Source organism: Phocoena sinus, chromosome 4 (genome assembly GCF_008692025.1).
Source record: "Phocoena sinus isolate mPhoSin1 chromosome 4, mPhoSin1.pri, whole genome shotgun sequence".
Lineage (NCBI taxonomy): Eukaryota > Metazoa > Chordata > Mammalia > Artiodactyla > Phocoenidae > Phocoena > Phocoena sinus.
This window is the reverse complement of record NC_045766.1, coordinates 140026267-140051218: the sequence shown is the minus strand read 5'-3', so window position 1 is coordinate 140051218 and position 24952 is coordinate 140026267. Positions and strand designations below refer to the sequence as shown.

At 41.4% G+C, this 24952-nt stretch overlaps 1 protein-coding gene across 1 annotated transcript in view; it reads left to right on the top strand.

Annotated features, from left to right (window-relative positions):
• LCA5L (lebercilin LCA5 like) overlaps positions 1–23534 on the top strand; it is a 39728-nt gene extending 16194 nt beyond the window's left edge. The window contains exons 2-8 of the mRNA XM_032630482.1: positions 4034–4365; positions 9826–10340; positions 12931–13068; positions 17061–17145; positions 18527–18633; positions 18800–18917; positions 22804–23534. Coding sequence (XP_032486373.1) covers positions 4044–4365; positions 9826–10340; positions 12931–13068; positions 17061–17145; positions 18527–18633; positions 18800–18917; positions 22804–23534 — 2016 coding nt within the window. The 5' untranslated portion in view covers positions 4034–4043. The remainder of the gene's footprint in view (positions 1–4033; positions 4366–9825; positions 10341–12930; positions 13069–17060; positions 17146–18526; positions 18634–18799; positions 18918–22803) is intronic.
• The last annotated feature ends 1418 nt before the right edge of the window (positions 23535–24952 follow it).

Genomic DNA, 24952 nt, shown 5'->3' with positions numbered 1-24952 from the left:
GCCTCTTCAATAAGTGGTGCTGGGAAAACTGGACAGGTACATGTAAAAGTATGAGATTAGAACACTCCCTAACACCATACACAAAAATAAGCTCAAAATGGATTAAAGACCTAAATGTAAGGCCAGAAACTATCAAACTCTTAGAGGAAAACATAAGCAAAACACTCTATGACATAAATCACAGGAAGATCCTTTTTGACCCACCTTCTAGAGAAATGGAAATAAAAACAAAAATAAACAAATGGGACCTAATGAAACTTAAAAGCTTTTACACAGCAAAGTAAACCATAAGCAAGACCAAAAGACAACCCTCAGAATGGGAGAAAATATTTGCAAATGAAGCAACTGACAAAGGATTAATCTCCAAAATTTACAAGCAGCTCATGCAACTCAATAACAAAAAAACAAACAACCCAAATTAAAAATGGGCAGGAAACCTAAATAGACATTTCTCCAAAGATCTACAGAGTGCCAACAAACACATGAAAGAATGCTCAACATCATTAATCATTAGAGAAATGCAAATCAAAACTGCAATGAGATATCATCTCACACCAGTCAAAATGGCCATCATCAAAAAATCTAGAAATAATAAATGCTGGAGAGGGTGTGGAGAAAAGGGAACACTCTTGCACTGCTGGTGGGAATGTGAATTGGTACAGCCACTATGGAGAACAGTATGGAGGTTCCTTAAAAAACTACAAATAGGACTACCATATGACCCAGCAATCCCACTACTGGGCATATACCCTGAGAAAGCCATAATTCAAAAAGAGTCATGTACCACAATGTTCACTGCAGCTCTATTTACAATAGCCAGGACATGGAAGCAACCTAAGTGTCCATCATCGAATGAATGGATAAAGAAGCTGTGGCACATATATACAATGGAATATTACTCAGCCATAAAAAGAAACGAAATTGAGTTATTTGTAGTGAGGTGGATGGACCTAGAGTCTGTCATACAGTAAGTCAGAAAGACAAATACTGTATGCTAATACATATATATGGAATCTAAGAAAAAAAAAATGTCATGAAGAACCTAGGGGCAAGATGGGAATAAAGACACAGACCACTAGAGAATGGACTTGAGGATATGGGGAGGGGGAAGGGTAAGCTGTGACAAAGTGAGAGAGTGGCATGGACACATATACACTACCAAACGTAAAATAGATAGCTAGTGGGAAGCAGCCGCATAGCACAGGGAGATCAGCTTGGTGCTTTGTAACCACCTAGAGGGGTGGGATATGGAGGGTGGGAGGGAGGGAGACACAAGAGGGAAGAGCTATGGGGACATATGTACATGTATAACTGATTCACTTTGTTATAAAGCAGAAACTAACACACCATTGTAAAGCAATTATACTCCAATAAAGATGTAAAAAAAAAAAAGTAAATAAATAGTCATCTTTCTCCCAGCTCTTCAGTTCCAAAAAAAAAAAGGAACATTAGATGGTTTGCTTAAAGCCTAGATTTTTAAATAATACACCACATAATCAGAAATCCATCTATGTGGAGCCTGCTTACATTTTTTATTGATAACAATGTGGTGTAGCCTACTTATATTAATACAAATATACTCTAAAACAGTTTAATCAACTTAAAGGTAGTTATAGGCCTGATACTAGTCCTCTATCAATTTTTAACAGATCAATGAGAAAACTACCATTTAACAGACTGAATATTCCAGAGAGCTGCTTAATATGTGCTTTCAAGGTACATGCTGACTAGGAATAGCCAAAAATCAAAATTGGGGGGCTTCCCTGGTGGCGCAGTGGTTGAGAGTCCGCCTGCCGATGCAGGGGACGCAGGTTCGTGCCCCGGTCTGGGAAGATCCCACATGCTGCGCAGCGGCTGGGCCCGTGAGCCACGGCCGCTGAGCCTGCGCATCCGGAGCCTGTGCTCCGCAACGGGAAAGGCCACAGCAGTGAGAAGCCCGCGTACCACAAAAAAAAAAAAAAAAAAAAAAATCAAACTTGGTTTTACCTTGCTGATGACTCTCAGATTCAGTTTCATGAATTAGAATGGAATTCTCACAGGTGAACCCAAACAAACCCATATTCCGATTATATAGGTAGAAATTTTAGAACAGTTCTGGGTCCTGGGATTTTCAGAATTCTAAAAATGTTCTCTCTTGGGGGGCTTCCCTGGTGGTCCAGTGGTTAAGAATCCGCCTTTCAATGCATGGGACGCAGGTTCGATCCCTGGCCTGGGAACTAAGATCCCACATGCCTCGGGGCAACTAAGCCTGTGAGCTGCAACTAAGATCTGACACAGCCAAATAAATTAAAAAATAAGTAAAAATGTTCTCTCTCTCTGGTAGGTATAATTTGTGTTAAGCCCAAGTAACTCTTTTGGAAACTGAACCACCCTGGGAAGATACATCTGAGTGTATGAGTGACCTACACCTGTGTAACAAATCACCCCAAAACTTAACAGCTTAAAACAACAATGTGTTCGGCCACCACTCCAAAAAACTACTTTGATAAGATCATGATTTTATTAAAATTAATGGATTAGAGATAGAGAAAATATGGTATTATATAGATTTTTTCAAAATTAAGTAAATACACATTCTAGAAAGCATCTATTAACCTAAATAAACTAAGTTGTTTAGCATAAAATCCCGTTCTTCCATTTTTCTGCAAGATCACTGTTGGTTTCATAACCTCCTGGGATCGATTCACACGGAAGTTTGCTGTTTTATAAGTCTGTCTCCCGTTCTCAAATGAACACCTACTGGCTGGAAAAACAACAACGAACGTTTTTTATCCGGTGGGTCAGGAATCCGGGCACAGCTGGGTCCTTTGGCTCGCGATGTCTCGCAAGGCTGCTTCAGCATGTCGGCTGGGGCTGCAGTTACCTCCAGACTCGGGGGAAGTTCCAAGCTCACCCGAATGGCTGGTGGTAGGATTCCGCTCCTGCAGCCCGATCGACGGAGGGCCTCAGGTCCTCCCTGGCTGTGGGCCTGAGGCCTCAGTTTCCTGCCATGTGTGCTTCCCCGTGGGTCAGCTTACAATACGGCAGTTGACTTCCATCAGTGTGAGCAAATGAGAGAAAAAGCGAGGGTGATTAAGAAGGAAGTCAGAATCCTTTAGTTACCTTACCTAGGAAGCGACACCTGAGTCACACTGGAGGGGACGGGATTATACCAGGAAGTGGGAGTCAGCGGAGGCCCTTAGAAGCTGCGCCCCACGCTGTGTGCGTTCCAAAGACAGCCTCAGAAAGGTACGTGATAACTCCCTTCTTTATCACTCTTTACGGAAGGAAAAGTGACTGACTACACATGGAGGAATCACCTGGTTGTTTTCCCAGCTGAATGAATGTCTGCAGTTAGGTGACCCTCAGCATCCGGTAGACAACAGTGAGGTGCTACTTCTGCCTCTTGACAACCAGTGGAGAGGCCTTGGTATCTTCCAGACAGTGCCTGATCACCCTTTCCCAAAGCCAAACACAGTTCAGACTGAGTCTAAGGAAGCTCAAAGTGGTTCTTACAGAAAGATTCGGGAATAGAACTGGTTTGGGAACTTAAAGCATTCTCTTTTTGTTCTAGCATGTATATATATATATATATATATATATATATATATATATATACATACACATATATATATACATATATATATACATATATATATACATATATATTATATATATATGACTGAATCACTTTTCTGTACACCTGAAACTAACACAACATTGTAAGTCAACTATACTTCAATTAAAAAAAAAAAACAGCCAGCCTTAGAGAATGAGACTGTAATTCACTAACTTTTAAATTGTTGTCATTGTTGTCACCTGATGTGAACTTTATATTTCCTGTGAATATAATCTCCCCAAAGTCCAGTCTCAGGAGTTTTACATTTTAGGTAGAAAAAAATGTAAAAACCAAACTGAAAAATTTTCCAGAAAATACTTCAAAATAATGTGTTGTTTTGTATTCCTAATGATTCATTTATAGTTAAATATATTAAAGCACAGGTTCATTTCAATGTCAATAGCTATAAATCTAAAAATACTTTTCTTCTATTAGGTTGTTTACTATGTCATTGGCTGATCTAACAGAAACGAATCTAGACGGACATTTCCCCAGCGTGGCCTTAGAAAACGGCAGGAGGTCTGCAAAATGCCAGAGCAGCAGCCCAGGTTTTCCCAGGAACAGCAACGATTCCGACAAGAGTGTTGATTACAGCAGATCTCAGTGTTCCTGCAGAAGTTCAAGTTCTCACTACGATTATTCAGAAGACTTTCTCTCTGAATGTTCAGAAACCACGGCTAAAAAGAATTATTTAGAGAAGCCTGTAGTAAAAGGAAAAAAGGAGGAGAAGAAAAAGTGTAATGTTTCTAAAATCTCCCAACCTAAAGGTAAGAAGCAAAACTTCCCAACCAAGACCAAATTTCTGGTTATAATGACATATTATTTAATGCACTACTATCCGAAGTGGTCCATATTCAGTTTTATTGTTTTTCCAGATTGTAAATCATAAACATTATAAGTGAATTTTTATAGAAGGAATGGGAAATAGAGAAATTAAGGATAATTACAAAATAACAGAAAGTTAGGCTTAAAACATAAAGCCTAGCCCTCTTGCGGTTTTTAGTTAACAGGTGGCCTTGTTACAGAATGCCACAGTACTTGGAATTCACTGGCCTCTTGCCTTTCACCTCAGCTGAAGAATCAAGGTTTCAATCACCAATGAAATGTAAATATCTGTCTCAGCACCCCAGCAAGATGGTCTTCGCATCCGGTGAGGCATATTGGCAAAGATGCTCTTTAGAAACAAGGATGGTTCAAAAGGCTGTTAATAATGTCATTTCCTTGTGGATTTTAAAAGTACTCCATCAGCTCCTAACTGTCCGAATTGGGATTAGCTTTGCAACATCCTAGACCTCTTCACTCCCCGCCCCCTGCCCAGGCGGTTATTATTCCCAGGCAGGCAATCCTAGGCTTATAAATATTCCCTATGTAGAAACAGCTGGGACTCTTTTTCCACTGTGACCATCAGAACTGCCCAGTCAGTAGCTGGAAAATAATTAAGAGCCTACTCCAACTGGAGCACATGTAGCGTCACATTTACCCAGTACCTGCCTCCCATCCCCAGCCTGCCATGACCAGCTGTGCCTGGGACCCCCGGTGAAGATCTAGAATCTTCGATTGCCCTTCTTCCCAGCTGTAGAGCAGGGATTCTTCGTCTAAGGGCCACATCTGCAAACCCCAGGGAATCCTTTGCATGTTTGTGTGTATTTATTTGCGTTTGTGAACTTTCTAGGGAGAAGGACCCATAGTTTTCATCCAGATTCTCGAAAGGTTAACAGCCCTTTCTCTGGAGAGGTGGGAGTCCCGCACATCCTGGCAAGGCCCAGGGCAGAAGACTCTGTCATGGGAAGTCTGTTCGGGCATTTGTAGAGATAATCACAACAGCACATACATCATGGACAGGCTCTACAGTCATACTCCCTCAGCCACGTTTGAAATTTACGGAACTCTGAAAACCAAATGTTTTTTCTATCTTTGGCACCAACACTGATTTGGCACCAAAAACCTGATTTGAACTGACATGAGATTGATCTTTATTTATTTCACTTTGTGCAAAATATAATCATATAAATTTCACTACAAAAATATTCATTACAAAAACAAAGTGTGATGTCCCCAGCCCTACTGGACGTACTTTGGAAAATACTATATATGCATCACGAAGAATAAACCCCCCAAAATTCAGAAACAGTTTGGCCCTAGGGGTTTATGACAAGAAGTCCTCAAACGAATATACTACATCTTACATGGAGTCTGGGCTTTTGTGGGACTGCGTGAGAATGCAGTTAGCATTTATAAAACCATTTCTACAAGAAACAAACTGTATTTTGAGTTCTAAGCACCTTATAATTTGACTTTTAAAAACTGATTCCTCATTTATTTATTCCACAAATATTTATCGTGTCCTTTATGCAAGATACCTGTTCATAAATTGGGAGCAGCCTAAATGAACTGTCACTTCACAGGGGACTAGAACCTAAATTCCATGATCCGAGTGAGGGCTTGCTCTCCCTTGGGTACGCTTTCGTGTATGAATACTCTGAAATTATTTTAAGTAAATCTTGGCTGCATCATTAACCCAAATTATATGTCCCTGAGGATCCTCGTACCGGTGTATGATGACCTTAAAACACTCATTGTAACATCAAGCTTTGTCACAGAATGATAAAAGTGTCTCTTGGTTTATTCTTTTATTCTTTTGTTCTCTCCCAGCTCATGTTTTGCAAGTGTTTGCCAAAAAAATTTAATCAGCAAGTAATTGATGAATTAATGCTGGGGTAATGTAATTCTAAGCAAAAGGCGTTACGTTTTAGCCAGTGCAGTCCGTTCTCCAGTGAAGGTTCAATTTCTGTTCAGCTTTCTTATATATAAAAGTAGACCTCTGACCCTCAGGGGCTGGTAACGCTGGATCAGGAACCACCACTACAGACCCAGAATTCACTCAAGTATAGTAACATCAGAGATTATTTTCAATTCCCATCTTAGAAAAGCAAATTTTATAGCAGAAAAACATTTCATAGAGAAAAATTATAGGGATAAAAAGAGGACTTCAATATGATAGAATATTTGCTCTGGTCAGATATTGGAGATTTACTTAAATCAATGTAAATAGCGAGCAATATATTTCTATAATTTGATTTTTCTTCCTTTTGTAGAAAAATGTACTTTCAGAATTCCTTCAATTATATATCCCTCCTTGATGTGTTTTGTCAATACAGTGCTAAACTATGTGATAGTCATTCCAAAACTGGTATACAAAAAACAGTCATTCTACTGCATTCAGTTGCTCTGGACAGCTTTTGTCCTGTTGTCTTTAGTCGGGGGAAGGTGGAAGCCCTGCGGTGGGGTTGAGGGGATGCCCTCTCCAACACTAATGCCAGGGCTCTGGAGAACAGGAAGGGGAAAGGCCTGCCTTTGAACCTCTTCTTACCCTGGTCCTTGAAGGAAGTGAGCTACGTCTTTTAAGGCGACCTGGAAGAGAGAGAGAACCCAGCAGAGGGCAGAGCCAGCGCCAGCAGGGACGCGGCTCAGGCTAAGGACCAGAACCAGATTGAGGGTGTGGACGACTTCGGGAACGGAATGGGACCGAGAGACCGAAGAGGAAAGTGACCAGGAGACGGGGCTACGACGGGGCCAGGGAAAACGGAGGAAGAGACAGCATGGGTACAGCAGTGAGACAGGAGGACAATCGTGCTTTTAAAAGGAGGGGCTGGGGCTTCCCTGGTGGCGCAGTGGTTGGGTACTGGGGGAAAAAAAAAAAAAAAAAAAGGCGGGGCTGAGGAAGAGGACATGCACCTGGGGAAATGGACGGGCTGGAGCCGGTGAAGAGGCGAGTGCGTGGCTGTCCTTAGGTCTATTCAAAAGAGCACAGTTCACTCTTTGTAGTGGGAAGCATGCCTACTCGTAAGCAATGAGAAGAGTCCCTTTTTGGCTAACATGGACTTAAATGTATATGTTTTTGGTAAATTAAGTGTTTTAGCTTAGTGGTTTAACAGTTATCCTAAGAATAGCTAAATCATTCAGCTAAATCTGCCTTATTGTGTGAAATGGGACAGAAATTGTAAGCTTTACCATTCTTATGTATAGGTTAGGATAATGAGATATAAATCTTTAAGGATTAAACCCTATTTCAAGTTTCCTAACCTTTATTATTATACAAGTATGCATGACATATATAGTATGAATTTATTCTACATCACTCAAATGCAAGTGGGATATTTACCTTTCTGAAGCAAAACAATCTGGTTCATTCTCTCACACGCACCCACTAGGGTAGATAAGACATTGAATCTCAGTCATGTTTGGGGAATGAAGGGCGTATGGGGGGGCCTTACACAGACAAGGACATTTGGGGAAGGGTCTCTGGCCCTTCCATTTTCATCACGTCTGTGTTTCTTGTCCAGGCCCATGTGATCTTTAAAAGGCTGACACCACCTGTTTTCGAAGCACCCAGGTCCTCGGTGCACATCTCGACCTGGGGCCTTGGCCAGTGCCCCATGCCCGTGGGGTTCAGCCCCCACTCATGCTGACTCTGCCCTCCCATCACTCGAGTCCAGCGTGAGGTGGGGACTCAAGCCTCCAGTGCCCACGGAACCCACCACCCCTCATCCCTCCAGGCTCAGGAGAATCTCTTTCTCTGCCACGGTCACACCACCCAAGAGCTGGAAGGCATTACAAGTTGGGGTCAAGTTCAATCATGCTGGACATGGTGTGGAGCCTGAGAGCCCTCAGCCACCCCTGTTTTCATCCAGCCTGATCCACACTGCCTGGGTCTAGAACTCCCCCAGCCAGTGCCCAAGGTGTTAGAGTGTCCAGCCTGATACAACCACAGACACCTCTTCTCTGGCCTTCTAGTAGGTGTCTTAAGAGTCTGACCTCTGCTTCCCAGTTTTCAGTGTGCTCAAAAGTCTATTCCAAGATACTCAAGTATTCAACCATAGCCCCTACTACATTGTTTCCAGTGGGAAAATAAAAACCTCTGGAGGCATAGTTGTAAAGACAGTCCATTGGTTATTGATTTGATACTGATCCTGTGATCATTGTGAAATCTGTGTGGTCTGTCATGCTCAAGATTTACATGCTTTATCCTCAGAAAGCATCTTCTGTTTCTGTTGACTCATTGTTTCCATCACAGGCAGAACTGCCTTTCCCACCACCTAGACCAAACACGCTAAGCCATGTCTCAGATGATGTGTCCACACTTGGCCAATAGCTTAGGGTTAGGACTCCAGTGACACTGGCCACTAAGAGCCTTTCTCTCTCCAGGATGAGGACAATATTGTTTTTAGATTCTAGAATCCAGTTTCAATCTCTTTCTTTCTCCGAGTATAGATATACTAATATGTACACACACGTATATTTACATACACAGATGCACATATGAATATCACACAGATGCACATACAATACATATGGGGCAGTGACAAAGGTACATAGACGTGAGTCTGTCTCACCACTTACCAGCTGTGTGCCCATTGATAAATGACATCACTCAGCACAGTTTTTTCATCTTTAAAATGGGATAATAATACAATGAGGTTACACATACATTTGACATACTTGAATTCGGTTACGTAAGCTTCCTGTAATATCGTTTAGATGCTTTTTGTTCAAAATAGACTCCCAAATACAAACCATCTAACTGGTTAATTTAGTGCTCACCCAGAAGTAACAGAGGAAAAATTGGTTGTGTTGGGTTTATTGAGAGATGGAATCCTTATATGAATACTCTAAGCAGTTTAATGGCTTTTTAAGGTTCCTTTTAAATTTATGAGATCATCATATATATAGCATTAGGCTCTAATGTTACACTCTGATTGCCTTGTAACGTTTTGTTGGAAGAATTACGTCAGATAATCTACATAAAGCATTTAATTCAATGCTTCACGTATGGTAAACCCTTAGTAAATGTTATCGAGTATTATGATTTTCAGTATACCTTTTATGATAGAAATAAGTACAGGTTTTAGAGTCAGAGAAGACCTGGTTTTCAGTTCATTTTATGTCACTTTGTGGTTATGTAACCTTTGAAAAATGACTTATAATCTCCAGCTCTAAAATAGACTACTACTGACGTTAAAGGATTGTATTAAACGAGATACCAAAACATAAAGTACCTAGCCTAAAGCATGGGTATTCATTCAGTGTTAGTTCCTTCCCCTTCTAGTTTGCGTGTGTGTATGTATATGTGTGAGGGCAGGGGGTGGGTGGTGTAATAACACATGCCTGTATATTTACATATCTATATACACATTACTAGTAACAAACTGGATTATCTGCTTACACAGGCCAGAAGGAGATCTCAGTGGAGAAAAAGCACAGCTGGAATGCACCATTTTTAAATTCTCAGATCAATGTGGCTGCCCAGAGACGAGATGCCATAACTCACCGCATACTCTCAGCGAGGCTTCACAAGATTAAAGAACTAAAAAATGAATTAGCTGATCTACACCGCAAACTGGAGGCCACAGTCGTAGAAAACCAATTTCTGAAGCAACTCCAGCTTAAGCACTTGAAGGCTATAGGAAAATATGAGAATTCACAAAATAATCTACCTCAAATTGTGGTTAAACATCAGAACGAAGTAAAAAATTTAAGGGAGCTACTCAGGAAATCCCAGGGAAAGGAAAGAGCCGTGTCTGGGAAACTTAAAGAAACAGACAGCGAGCTGTTGAAGACTAAAGATGCCTTGCAGGCACTGCAGAAACTTTCTGAAGACAAACATCTTGCAGAGAGGGATGAGCTTACTCAAAGATTGTCTGTTCTTACAACAAAAATGGAGGGAAATGACAAACAAATACAGGTCTGTGTTTCAGAGGTCTAGAAACATTGTTTCCAAAGTTAATAGAGAGAGGCTGTGCATTCATCATATATGCCTGTGGAATGAAGTACTACCAACTGCTGTGCTGAGCAAGAGCCCACGGATGGTGGTGTCTGATGGCGAGGGGGTGGGGAAGGGGAAGGGGAGGGGGAGGGGCACAGGAGAGAGAGAAACAGCTCCTTCTGTTGTGCACTGAGCGAGAGGTCCTGTGGCTGTGTTACCCAACCTAACTCGGGTCCGCTCGCCCATGCACAGTAAAGCCAATCTACTGACGCTGGGCTGTAGTGAAGGAAGGTGTTTACTGTAGAGCACCAAGCAGGTGCTCAAAAGGCCCAAACTCCCTGATGGCTTTCAGGGAAAGGTTTTTAAAGACAGGGTGAGGGAGGGTGGACATTCTTCTGACTGGTTGGTGGTGAGGTAATCAGGAGTCAGTATCATCAACCTTCTGGTTCCAACCCGACTGCAGTCTCCATGCTGGTGGGCAGCATGCAGTTAACTTCTACCTGATAGGGTTTCAGTATCTACAGAACAGCTCACAGGACATGGCTCAGAATATTAACTGTAGGCCCTGAGGAGGGACTAAAGGTCCTTTACTTTGTTTAATGGCTAAACTGTTATTACTTTGTCTTTCTTGGCTATTTTCATTTCTTTCTTCATTTTCTCATTTCTCTGATTAAATTTACTCTTTGGAACTCAGGAAAGGCCTAAGAGGATAAAGCTTTTCTACAGACCAGAGGCAGGTGGAGGACACTGCAGGGGGTGGGGTGAGGGGTTCTGTCCTGGGAAGGCCCCGTGCGGTTCTGCTCAGCTACAGCTGGGCTCATTTATCTGGAAATGACCATTCTCTCAGGCAGTCCAGCTGCTGAGGTCAAGGGAGTTTGTTCACATGCTGAAGGGGGTTGTGCTGTGCTGTGTTTTGGGAAACCTCTCCTAGAAAGCAAGCCTCTACTCCAAACTGCCTTCTTAAAAGGCTACTTCCCTAAACCCTGAGTGCATCTCCTCGCCAGCCCCCTCCTTGTTCTCTCCCTCATCAGTCTGTCGAGACATTTCTAATGTCCTAGAAATAGAAAATTTCCCCAGGTAATATTCCTGGGGACAGATAGGGAAAGGGAATTTAAATAATTTTAGAAATGAATAGATAGATAATCCTCAAGGGTACATGGTGGTCAAAAGCCTGGGGATTACATTACAAGGGATGATTTGGGAGAACACTGATCATATTGAGAATTCTGCCTATTTTACATTAGGTAGCTTTGGTCTCTATGGACATAAACACAAATGGAAGTGATTTACTGTTTAATTCCCTAAAGGTGAGAGACAAGTATTTTCAATGATCTTGAAATAATAATAAGATATCAAGTTCATTTCAGCCACTGTTTTTTCTGTTATTTCTTTTTTGGTGATACCCTCCTTTATTTTCAAAGAGAATTTTTTCACATAAGATGGATATGGAAGCTACAGGAAATAATGAGCCACCTCATTTTTCATTCATGTAAATAGTATACCAAACTTCTAAAGTTTGGCCTTTCAGGTAGGATTGGATCCATCTCAGCATCTGTCTGTCATGTGAAAGTAAATGTATTTGTATCTCATCTACATATTTTTTACACAAACATGTTTAAGTAGCTCATGTTTTTATACTACAACCAAAACCAAAAAGAATTTGAGAACTAATTAGCTATTTTCTTATCGGAGGCACTTGGTTGTATGGGAAATTTCATTTGGTTGTAGGGCATTTGGTGGGAGAAAAAGTTTGTGGGCCAAAACATGTATTTTTTTTAATGTTAATATGCTAGGAAATGGGATTTTTAGCGATTATTTCGTCCTATTAGCTTACCATATTTTCCACTTTAATGAGAAAGTATTAATGTTGTAACGAGGGAAACCACACTTTATGGAAAAGAAGGAAAGAAAAGGCCTTTTGGCCAAGTTCCTGTCAAAGACCCACTCAAACAGTTCTCCAGTAAAACAGTTCTTATTCCACAGAGAAGGCAAATATGCAACAGTGAGTCCTTCGTATTTATAGATGGTTACTGTGCTAAGTCAGTCGTTTTATTGGCTTATAATTCATCCACGTGGTGTGGCTCTGTGAGACCCCATCGTAACTTCCCGTCTCAGTTATCTGAGAATCACAGTCCGAGCGTGATGGTCTGCACTGACGCTGGTCAACCCTTTGGCAAGAGAGATTTGAAAGGTTTTCACGGAGTGCACCATGCTAAGTTAGTGGTATACTTCAACAGAACTGCTTAGGTTTAGTTGTAAAGTATAACGTTGATTTTACTTATTGATTTTTCAGGATCTGTTCCAAAAACTTTTTTTACCAAATTCCAGAGTGTAAAAAAAACATTAGGCTGGAAACATGATATTTATTCCCTAGAGTTGGGATCTGGAATTTTTTGGCCTTTTGTGTGTGTGGTAATATTTAGTTCTAATATGTGTCCTCTAGACAAGCCATCCACTAAAATTGTATTAAAATTTTGCACTTTTCATAAATGTAATTAGTTGCATTACAGTCGAAGTATTTTATAATACTACACTGGTTCCAGAGAGTTGAAATATATACTATTTTCAGAGCTTGGAGAAACAACTGAGGCTGAACAATAAAGCCTTTACTCGGCAGTTGGCCTTCGAGAACCAGAAGACCTTAGCAGCTCAAGCAGCTACAAAGACTCTGCAGCTGGAAATAAAACACCTTCAACAAAAACTTAAGGTACTTCTTTTAAAGCAAAATGTAACAAAATTTGTGAAATGCTTCTTCCAAAACTATCAGAGCTATTTATGCCTAATATATCTTTGAATTACTTAACTTCAAGTATAGCTTTCTCAAATTAACTTTTTTCCCTACAAACATATGAACAGAGGATCTGAAATTATGAGAATCAGTTAACAGCCTGGTGAATATGTAATGAGAAAACTTAAAACTCTTGTCTATTCATTCACAAGACTTCTTATTATCATTTTTATCTCATCACATGAAGTAATATTGTACTTTGTTAACATTTTAGTGGAACCCAAAGTAAGTTTTTCTATTTAAAAAATTCACTTATAACATTAAAATATTTAGAGTAATTTTTGTAGCCCATAAATTCATTTTTTCATTTTTTTATTGACGTATAGTTGATTTACAATATTGTGTTAGTTTCAGGTGTACAGCAAAGTGATGCAGTTATATTTTTTTCAGGTTATCTTCTGTTATCATTTCTTACAAGATATTGAATATTGTTCTCTGTGTTGTACAGTAAATCCTTGTTGCTTATCTACTTTATATATACATAAATTCATTTTAAGGCCTCACTTGCAAATATGCTTACAAAACTGTCTTTTAAAATGTGCCCTCACTTGGAGAGTATTATGCTAAGTGGAAAGTCAGACAGAGAAAGACAAATACTCTATGACATCACTTATTTGTGGAATCTAAAAAGTACAACAAACTAGTGAATATAACAAAAAAGAAGCAGACTCACAGATAGAACAAACTAGTGGTTACCAGTGGGGAGAGGGAAGGGGGAGGGGCAATATAGGGGTAGAGGAGTAAGAGGTTCAAATTATTAGGTATAAAATAAGCTACAAGGATGTATTGTACAACACAGGGAATATAGCCAATATTTTATAATAACTATAAATGGAGTTTAACCCTTAAAAATTGTGAATCACTATACCGTACACCTGTAACATATAATATTGTACAGCAACTATACTTCAATTTTTTTTTAATCTGCCCTAAAAGTGAGAATTAAAAATATTTTCTTTGGGGAGTTCCCTGGAGGTCCAGTGGTTAAGACTCAGTACTTTCACTGCCGGGGCCCAGGTTCCATCCCTGGTAGGGGAACTAAGATCCCACAAGCTGTGCAGTGCAGCAAAAGAAAAAGAAAAAAAAAATTTTTTTTAATTTACTTTTCAGACTTTTGTTCTTTCGGCCTTCAAGATTTCTAAAATGTGCAACAAGTTGGAAAAGCTAGATAAAATACTTAAGAAATATAGGTCGTTCAAGCCTCAGTTAGTAAATCTTAAGCATGATTCTTTAAGACAAGAATCTTTAACTTTTATGTCAAATAGGAAATACAGGTTTCCCAGGAGTCTTGAGAGCACTCAGAGACAGGGAAGAAAGTTGGACGTAAACTCTCCCTTTGTAAAGCAGGGAAAAGAGTTCTGTTTCGTTCTTCTCTGGAGCCTCAGGAAACTTCAGAGAGAAGAATATGCCAGAAAATGGGCGTGGCTATAGGAACTACCTTAGAAGTCTAACAGAAGAGGCTTCAAGATCCACTGGTCAAAGCAAACACACACACATATGGAGACACAATCAGGGAATTTTAAAATAACGTTTGTGCTTTCATATGCAGCCATGTGCACATATATACTATACAGTCATTAAAAAACAATTTTGACAGGAGAAAAGCTTAATAATTAATGAAATGCTTAATGAAAAGAAAGATACAAAATTCTATCTACAGTAATATCCAAATTTATTTTTAAAAAGAAAAGTAAATATACGCAATGGATTTCTGTGCATCTGTAAAATGGCATGAGGGTTCTTTATGTTGTAATATGGAGTAATCGCCAGGGTATATTGATAAGTGAAAAAAGGAAGGCAGAGGGAAGTGTGTAGTATGCCATCATGTAAGGAAAGGAGACAATACAAATATATCTACAAATTTGCTTCTATTTTGAAAAAAGCATAGTAGGATAATAGTGGAAATGGGGAGAAAATAGAGTAGAAGGGACAGCTATAGAACCTAGATTTCCTTGAATATCTTTTTGGTAGATTTGACTTTGGAAATATGTAAATATTTTGTGTAATTATGAAGCAGAATGAAATGTAAAAAAAAAAATCAAAAAACGTTCCCTAAAAATCCAGAGTAAAATGAAAAAAAAAAAAAAAAGAGCCCACTGTGTATTCTGGTGTAGGCATAATGTCACAGAGAGACACCATTCCAAGAGACTTAAAACACGTCAATTTCACTGCATGTGCCTAGTGAAATACACTCTTGATGACAGACTTGGTACGGTTATTTTGAGACTGTTGTGTGTATCTTATGGGATAAAGCACATAATGAACTATGTTGGTGTCATTGAGAACTGGGATTTGGGAGATGGAAGAAAGAAAATACAGAAGTAAGATAAGGTCAAATAAAACTCCTGTAGTCCTGATTGTGAATTGAAGTGAAGGTATGATCTTATGATACATTTTTATCTTTAAAAATAAATACATATTTCCTAATGTGACCCACTCACTAACAATGAATACCCCTAATGACATACTATCATCTTCAAAATCCATAACCCACTGAAAAGAACTAAGGCACCTTAAAAAAATTCTAGGTCTGGAGCATGAACTATACTACGTGAGCCTGGGACATATAGAGAAGCAAGGAAACTACAAAGAACCATTAGGGTAATGTCAAAGAGATTCAGGAGCCAAAGATGGTTCTTACTGGCCAAAGATGGGGCAATTTAGGATCAGTAAAGATAACTGTGTGGATTGAAACTTAGCAAATATACAGAAATCAGAAAGTTCATAAGGATATTTACAAAACAAAACACCTCAGTGATCACTCAGTCACCTTTAGAGGATGCTAGGGAACCAGCACAGTATTTCAAAAACTGGTAAATAAAGGAAAAGAAACAATTACTTTCACCTTTCCTATGCTCAGAGTAACCAAGTAACTTGTGAGAAGGGAAGACCTTCCTTGTAAAGACATTTCCATCAATAATGAAGAAGGAATGAAAGGATGAGAATATCACTATTTTGGAACTTCTAATGAAATAGTGGATCTGAGCAATGATCGCCACAGAGGGAAACCATCCGATGCTATGCACTTCCTGACAGACGTACACACCTCCACCTAGGGAGTACTATTGCCAGAAAAAACATACCTAGATATGATTAAACATTTAGCTCTAACAACAAATCTAAGAGAAATATGGTAGCAGGGGAACATGATAAGCAACGCCTCAGGGATGCGATCAGCAACATCAGACTGTGGCAAACTCTACAGCACAAACTACCCTGTTTCCACAACAAATAAATATCAATGTGAAACAAATAAAAGAGATGAGGGTGGGAACTTATAGAATAAAAGAGACTGTGAGGAAAAACTCAACAACCAAAAAACAAATAACCCAATTCAAAAATGGGGCTTCCCTGGTGGCCCAGTGGTTAAGAATCCGCCTGCCAATGCAGGGGACACGGGTTCGAGCCCTGGTCCGGGAAGATCCCACATGCCGAAGAGCAGCTAAGCCCGTGTGCCACAACTACTGAGCCTGCGTTCTAGAGCCCGCGAGCCACAACTACTGAAGCCCACGTGCCTAGAGCCCGCACTCCGCAACAAGAGAAGCCACCGCAGTGAGAAGCCCCCGCACCACAACAAAGAGTAGCCTCCACTCGCTGCAACTAGAGAAACCCCGTGCGCAGCAACGAAGACCCAATGCAGCCAAAAATTAATTAATTAATTAAAAAATATATATATTGTCCACTCACAATGGTTTGTTACTCTGTTAAAAAGCTAGTGTATTTTTTTTTAAAAGCTAGTGCTTTTTGATGTCGGGAATGATATATAATGATATGGCCCATTTCTGTTTCTGCTGGAACCTATAGATTTTATCCAAAGAACACTGAGCTCACTTTAAATTGTTTTTTTACAAGAAATCAAGGTTGATAAAAGCAAACAATCATAGAAATATTGGTATTGTGGTTCTCTTTAGGAGAAGGGTCGAGAGCTGGAAATTAGAAACATCTATACTAACCAGATACTTAGAAATTTATGTGACAAAGAAGATTATCCAAAAGGTAAAGTATGTTTTAATTATTTTTGCTCGAAATCTATTTTGAAGTATCTAGTCAGATTTTCTAACTTATATCACCAAGATAACAGACATTTTAAAAACTCGCTTTGTTAAGCATTGAGACACATTTTGTGATTCTAGAATAACAAAAGTGTGACATGGTTGAAACAGCTAGAAGAGAATAGAGAGACTTTCCCGTGTTCCCATCCTCCACTCAGTCTTTTATGTCCTTACTCGGGTGAATGAGAGGGTACCTTTCAACTTGATGCAAAATGTCTGCCAAATACTGGACTTCTAGGTAGATCTGTTAGCCACTGTGTGGACTTTTAAGGTTAACTTTATTTAGGTACAGTTTACCCCAATACGATGCACCCGTTCTAAGCATGCAATTCCATGGGTTTTGAAGTGCTTATCGGCATGTAACCACCACCTCCCTCAAGATTTAGAACACCCACCCATCTCCTCAGGAGGTGCCCCCTCATGCCCCTGGCAGTCAGGGGTCCCCCAGCCCCAGCCCAAGACAACCTCGGATTTCCTCGGTCACAATAGCTCAGTTTGCCTGTTGTAGAATTTCATGTGTGGGATTGTACAGCAGGTCCTCTTTGCTGTCTGGCTTCTCTTGGCCAGCATGTTTTTGAGATGCATCTGTGCTGTGCTACTATCATTAGTTTGTACCTTTTTATTGCTGAGTAGGATCTTTTCCTTCAAGACAAGATGTACTTATTCCCTCCCCACCAAGATCTCCCAGCATAAGATTCTGCTCAGAAGAGACACAATAGGAACACTTGCCTCTCATTTTGCTACAAGTAACTATGTGTTTACTTTTCAAGGCAACAACCTCAGATTTCCTTGCCTGCCTTTGTTTGCTTTTGGTTTATAATCCAGAACAACAGCCAGCAGAGAAGATGATAAAATCAAACATGGGGTCATTTAAATGGGCTAACACTTCAAGGAAAGTGACTACTAGGTTTAGCGTTCGTGCACTTTAGTGTGGGCAATCCAACCGGCGACAACCAAGAGCTCTGACACAGGAGACACGATGGCGCACCCTCTCACAACTGCACAGCTACCGTTTTGAATCCCTTCTGCCAGCAGGGACAGCCGTGTCCTCCAATGGCAATGCCGACCCATCCTAAGGCCTGCTTCTTTGGTACTTTACCACTGTGATCGCCATAACCTCTGGGGCCCACAATTAGACAAAACAGGCGAGATGCTAGGGGAAAAAGTGAAACTGGCAAATGTTATACATTTACTGAAAATCTTTAGAAAACATCTACTATACTTTGTTTTATAATTACATTACAAACTTCAGTTGTTATATTTAAAGTCAGTATTGCTTCCAAATGTAAAACATGTTTCTTACATATAATACACCTGTTCTGTAGTTTCTTCAACAAAGTCAGTACAAGCAGAAAGGGAAAGTGTTTCACTTACAAGTATGCGACACCAGGAAACCCAAAAATCGGAAGCCGTTCCATCTTTGACAACTAAGGTACAGCAAATTTGAATTCTTGCAGTGTCTAATTAAACATATCTTTACAAAAATAAGCTTTAGTCACTTGTTCTATACAAAAAGTATTTGTATTCATTAAATAAAACACAATTTAAAATCACTTCTACTGCCAAAAATATGTTTTTGCCACTTTTCTAAATTATAGGGTAAAAAGACAAGAGGAAACATTGGTCATAAAGAAAAATCGATTGAAATAATCCATGCAATTTCTCACTGTATCAGTAAACTACCAAACCAAGAGGATTCCAAGAGAAAATATGAAGGTAATTTTAACAACTTTCAAAAGTCTCCTTTACTTTTTTTTTTGGCTGTGTTGGGTCTTCATTGCTGCATGCGGGCTTTTCTCTAGCTGCAGCAAGCGGGTTACTCTTCGTTGCGGTGCGCTGTCTTCTCAGAGCAGTGGCGTCTCTTGTTGCAGAGCACGGGGTCTAGGCGCAGGGGCTTCAGTAGGTGTGGCTTGTGGGCTTAGTTGCTCCACGGCATGTGGGATCTTCCTGGACCAGGGCTCGAACCCGTGTCCCCTGCGTTGGCAGGCGGGTTCCTAACCACTGCGCCACCAGGGAAGCCCCTCTCCTTTACTCTTAATTTTTTTTAACTTGTGAATTACTCAGTGTGTGTATAAAAGTATATATAAAACAGATATATTCAATTTAAAGAACTGTTATAAAACGAACTCCACTACCTGCTTAAGACGCGGAACATTACTGTCCCCTGGGACACCCTGCGGACCCTTCATAACCATAACCCTCCCGCCGCCCACCACAAACAACCACGATCTTCCATTTTATGCCAGCTTTTCCGCACAACTCCTGATCCCATGTGTATTCTTAGACAACATGTTCAGTTTTAAAAAACTGAGTCTCAATCTCAAACCCAGCTGAGTAAAGGGCAGCACTGCCCCTAAAGAAGATTCCAGAGCAGGCAGGCTCGCTGCAGCTTCCCTGAAGGCACCGGAGCCCAGCCAGGGCCAAGGTCATGCCGGGTCCTGGGAGCTGGGGACCCATCGGAGACCGGCAGCGGCAGGGCTGCTCTGCAGGTGGGGTGTGGGGAGAGGCCCCGTGTGCTGGGCTCCTGAGAGACAGCAGAGGGCTCTGTGCGGTGAAATGAGGGTTCTCGGCCCACCCAGGCTGCAGGCACCATAGTGAGGGTGACAGCTTGGCCAGGCCCCGCGTGGTCAGGTCAGACCAAGGACACTGGAGGCTGGGGGGTTAGCGGGGTAGGGGCTTGGTGGTGCCAGCCCTTAATGCTTAAGCCCTTGGCTTGGTGCCCTCTGTAGTCCTGGGGCCTCCCTTCACCCTTCCTGCTGGTTCCTGTCACCCCTTCGCCACCAGATCTCTTTCCTACCCTGTGTCCTTCCCTTTCCTGGTAAACGCCATCATGTCCTACGAGCACAATCTCTACTGGCTTCTTGAGAACACTTGCGTGGAAGGCAAATCTGTGTGCATTTCCTCTGGAGATGTCATGTTTCTACTTAGACTTAATGATTGACTGGAAAGAAAATTCTAGGCTGGAGATCATCTTCCCTCAGAACGCTGACGACACTGCCCCATTGTTTCCATGTTAAGTTATTGCTAAAGGGACATCTGGGTGACACCCCACCAGGCTGGGCGAGCACAACCTCCCTGGAAAGAGCAGCCGCGGGAACAGCCCCCGAGGGGCCCAGGGCCGTGCCAAGAGGGGCCCTCTCTCAGCAGTGAGGCCAGACTGGCTTTAGAATGAGGTTTAAATAACACCGGGGGTGGGCAGAACCCCTGGAAAGCCACTGGCTCCCATGTGGTTCCTTCTGTGGTCACTGGTCAGTTTACGTTTTCCACCTATTTTTTAGTCCATTTTGGTAATTTTTTTTTAAATAAACTTATTTATTTTTGGCTGCGTTGGGTCTTCATTGCTGCACGCGGGCTTTCTCTAGTTGCGGCGGGCGGGGGCTACTCATTGTTGTGGTGCGCGGGCTTCTCATTGCCGTGGCAGAGCACCGGCTCTAGGTGCACCGGCTTCAGTAGTTGTGGCTCATGGGCTCTAGGCGCGCGGGCTCAGTAGTTGTGGCGCACGGTTAGTTGCTCCGCGGCATGTGGGACCTTCCCGGACCAGGGCTCGAACCCATGTCCCCTGCATTGGCAGGCGGATTCTTAACCACTGCGCCACCAGGGAAGCCCCATTTTGGTAATTCTTACTGTCCTAGAAAGTGTCCTCATTCACTTGACAAATATTTTCTGCGCATATACTGTGTCAGGCACTGCTCCGGGCCCTGGGGACAAGATGCCCCGCCCTCGGGAGCCTGTGCCCTTGGAGAAGACCTGTGGGGCTGCGAGAGGATGGTGGGTGCTGGAAAGAAGGTCCCCACTGAGAAGGGGACAGGGAAGGGGCTGAGGGTGAGCTGACGGCAGCTCAGGAGACTAGAAGGAAGTGATCCACGTGGAACCCCGAGAAGAGATGGTCCCACGGACGCTGGGCCCAGAGGAGGGGTCGCACAGGGGGCGACGAAGTAGGAGGTGGCGTGTCGGAGGGGGCAGTGGGCAGGGTGCTTCGGCCACGGTGAGGACCGTGGAGCCGGGAAGGAGTTGGTGCGGAGGAGGGACCAGACCCGCTCCTGGGCGGCAGCGGGGAGGCCAGGCGGGGCTGGGGAGGTCGTGGAAAATAAGTACTTTCCCCCATGTGCTCAAACGTTAACATTTTCATCAGGTATCATAGGGCATAATATTAACAGCTATTTAGAGTTAATTGTACGTTTGACTGGCTTCCAGGCTCAGCATTCTTTTTTTCAAAATCTACTTTTTTTTAACTTTTTATTTTATATTGAAGTACACCATTCTTGAAACATACTTATTTCTCCTGCTAGTACTATTTTCATTTCCCTAGAGTATAAGTGAATAATTTTATTCCAGAATGTAGTCACATGAGGAAATGTTCCAACTCTTTGCACACCCGATATTGTCCCCATCCTCCCTCACAAACGATGGCCTCACTGAGTGGTTCGCTGTTAGCGATGCTGTTTGCTCAGAACCCGCGAGGGTCTGGTCCTCTGAGGAGGGGAGAGCTGTACACAGGGCTTCCTCGGTGCCTGGGGAAGGATCTGCAGAGGAAGGGACATCGTTCCATACAGCAGTGTTCTGCGATCATCTCCTCCTGGCAGTGCATGCCCTCCTCATTCAGTAACTCATTTTCCACAATCCCACACGCTCTAATTCATTTAACCGGGAATCCTTAAACAGATGTTCAGGATGTTTCACTCTTACCAAACCAGGCTACAGGACTTCCCTGGTGGTGCAGTGGTTAAGAATCTGCCTGCCAATGTGGGGGACACGGGTTTAAGCCCTGGTCCGGGAAGATCCCACATGCTGTGGAGCAACTAAGCCGGTGTGCCACCACTACTGAGCCTGCGCTCTAGAGCCCGCAAGCCACAACTACTGAGCCTGTGTGCTGCAACTACTGAAGCCCGCATGCCTAGAACCCACACTCCACAACAAGAAAAGCCACCGCAGTGAGAAGCCTGCGCACCCCAACAAAGAGTAGCCCACGCTCGCCACAACTAGAGAAAGCCCATGCGCAGCAACGAAGACCCAATGCGGTCAAAAAATAAATAAATAAATAAATTTATTGGGGGAGAAAAAACACAAACAGGCTGCAGTGAACATCCTTAGACGCATCTTTGTGTATCTTTGTAGGGTTTGGTTCTACGAGTGAAGTTGTTGGGTCTAAGAACATGTTCACTTAAAGTTTTGATAGATACTACCAAATTGCCATCCAAACTGCACACCGGCTTACAAAGCCACCAATGGGGAACCAAAGTTCCAATTTCCCCATATTCTGGCCAACTCTGGAAATTATCTGCCAATTGGATGGGTAAAAAAATATTCTCTTGTTTTAACGGGCACTACTTCTAGCTGGTGGTGTTGAACACCTATTAATAACATATTGGCAAAGTTTATGAATATCATTTTCTTTTGGTTTCACAATTCTCATTTATCTAGTATGTTCTAGGAAAGTATAACATTTCAAGCTTGTTAATACCACCTTTCCCTGTATTTGCTTTCCTTTTTGTCATTGTAACGTGCTCGTCAGTAGGTGTAAATAACTGTGTTCAACATGCCATCTTGAAATAGAAATCCATGCATTTTAAACGTCAGTAAGTTAACTATTTTTCTACTACAGATTTATCAAAGGAAGAGGAACATATAGAAGCACAGCCATGTCTAGAGAATATTGGACAACAGAGAGAGAGAACAGAAGATCAAGAAAAGAAAACCACTTTAGTAAAAGAAGAACAGGAACTACCACCAAAAAGAATTCAAGTAATCCATCCCGAAGGGGAAAGTGGTCAGGAAGACGATACAGTAAGTGAAAAGTCTAAAAGAAGTCCGGAAATAAGTGAAATGGGTGAAATGCCAGATAAAAATGCTGCTCCAAATATCAAAATACCCTTCAGACAAAGAAAGCATTATTCATTCACAGAAGCGATCGAAAACTTGCATCATGGGCTTCCTGCCTCAGGCGGGCTGGCCAATGCAGGCAGCACGAGGTGCACTCATAGCACAGGCAAGCACCACAGCCACAGGGGAGAACAGAGGCTGGAGCACCCTACTGTCACCTATGAACCCTCTTTCGGTAAATCTTCCAGAACAAAAGCAAATGACACAGCTTTCAGAGAGAAGAAAAGCAGTCTAATGGAAGAACTCTTTGGATCAGGCTATGTCTTAGAACAGAACCAAACAAGCACTGCTGTCATGAAGGGGCCTGAGGAGACTTTGCAGAGTAAGAAGATGCACCATCTACCCCCTAGTCAGGCCTCTGCCAGCAATGCTTTCGGAGATTCTAAAGTAACTGTGGTAAGTTCTATTAAGTCATCTTCACCTACAGAAGGAAAGAGAAAAATAATTATTTAAATATATTCCAATATCCTAATCCACTCTGGTTTGATATTCTGGTCTTATGTGTCTTTAATCTCATAGTTTTAATGTGTGTGTGTGTGTGTGTGTGTGTGTGTGTGTGTGTGTTTTCAGTACTTAAATTGACTTTGAATAATTAAGGTTTTGTTTTATTGCTAATCTAATTTTTAAAAGTTCACTGTATATTAGCCAATGACAACAAATACAAAATTACATCTTTTTTCTTCTACAACTGACACATGTCCATTATCTTTTGGAAGACTGATTTATTACATGGCTTCAATATACTATGGGATTCCATAGCTAGTTAAGTGTAAGTTAGTCAACCTAAGACATACACATGTCATGCATGTAAGAACCTTATCAGGAATCAAGTTACATTGTAACTTAAGAACACGGAAGCAGCTCTGAAAGGAAACAATATAAGAAGCCTCTATTTAAAAAAGCACAGCAATTACCAAACTTGGTTTTATGAAAATTACTTTTGAGCATTCTCTTATTCAGCTAAACTGGGCATCTAATATCCTGCCCTTGTGGGTGACACTTTCCTCATATACACCCAAGATTCAGTATTTTTTACCTGTTGCATACCCTGTACCCTGACCCTTTTTCTGTTAATCTTGCTCTTTAAAAAGAGCACATTGGTATAATCAGGGTCCATGCAAGTTAGCTACTCAGTCCTAATGAATAGATTCATTACACTTAGAATATTTTATATTAGGACTATGCAGAGGAGGCTGTACTCCCAATGTTAATCAATTAACTTACTTTCATTTATTTATAAGGGCAACCTATTTGCAATGTAGGCCATACTATTTCCAAACATGTTTATGGGTTGATGTGTAATACTGTCAATGAAAAAAATTAATCAATAGTTGATCTAAGAAAGAAATGGGAAATTTTATTCAAGCCAACCTAAGGATTATAACCTGGCAGTCCTTCAGGAAGTTCTGAGAACTGTTCCACCCATTAGAAGTCAAAGTACGGTTATGTAAGGTTTTGAGGCAGAGGGCTATATATCAAGTGATGTATTATTGACAGTTTACACAACCCAGATCTACACGTACAAAGTGAGTAGTCATCATCATGACCCCTTATAAGATTAAGAAGGAAGGTTATCTCCTAAACAGCTGTGACCCTTCCTAAGATTAAGAAGGAAGGTTATCTCCTAAACAGCTGTGACCCTTCCTAAGATTAAGAAGGAAGGTTATCTCCCAAGGAGGTCTGGTTAATGCAGATGCACAACGCATACTAAAGTGGAGAGAGAAGGCCCAAATGGGCAGAGAAAAGTTTTATGTTTAAAGTCTTGCCATAAAATGTGAATTTTATTTCATTAATATCGACACACTTTTGAAAATTGAGAATAGTAAACTTTCAAAAGGGAATGAAAGTCATGGTGGGAAAAAAACTGTATT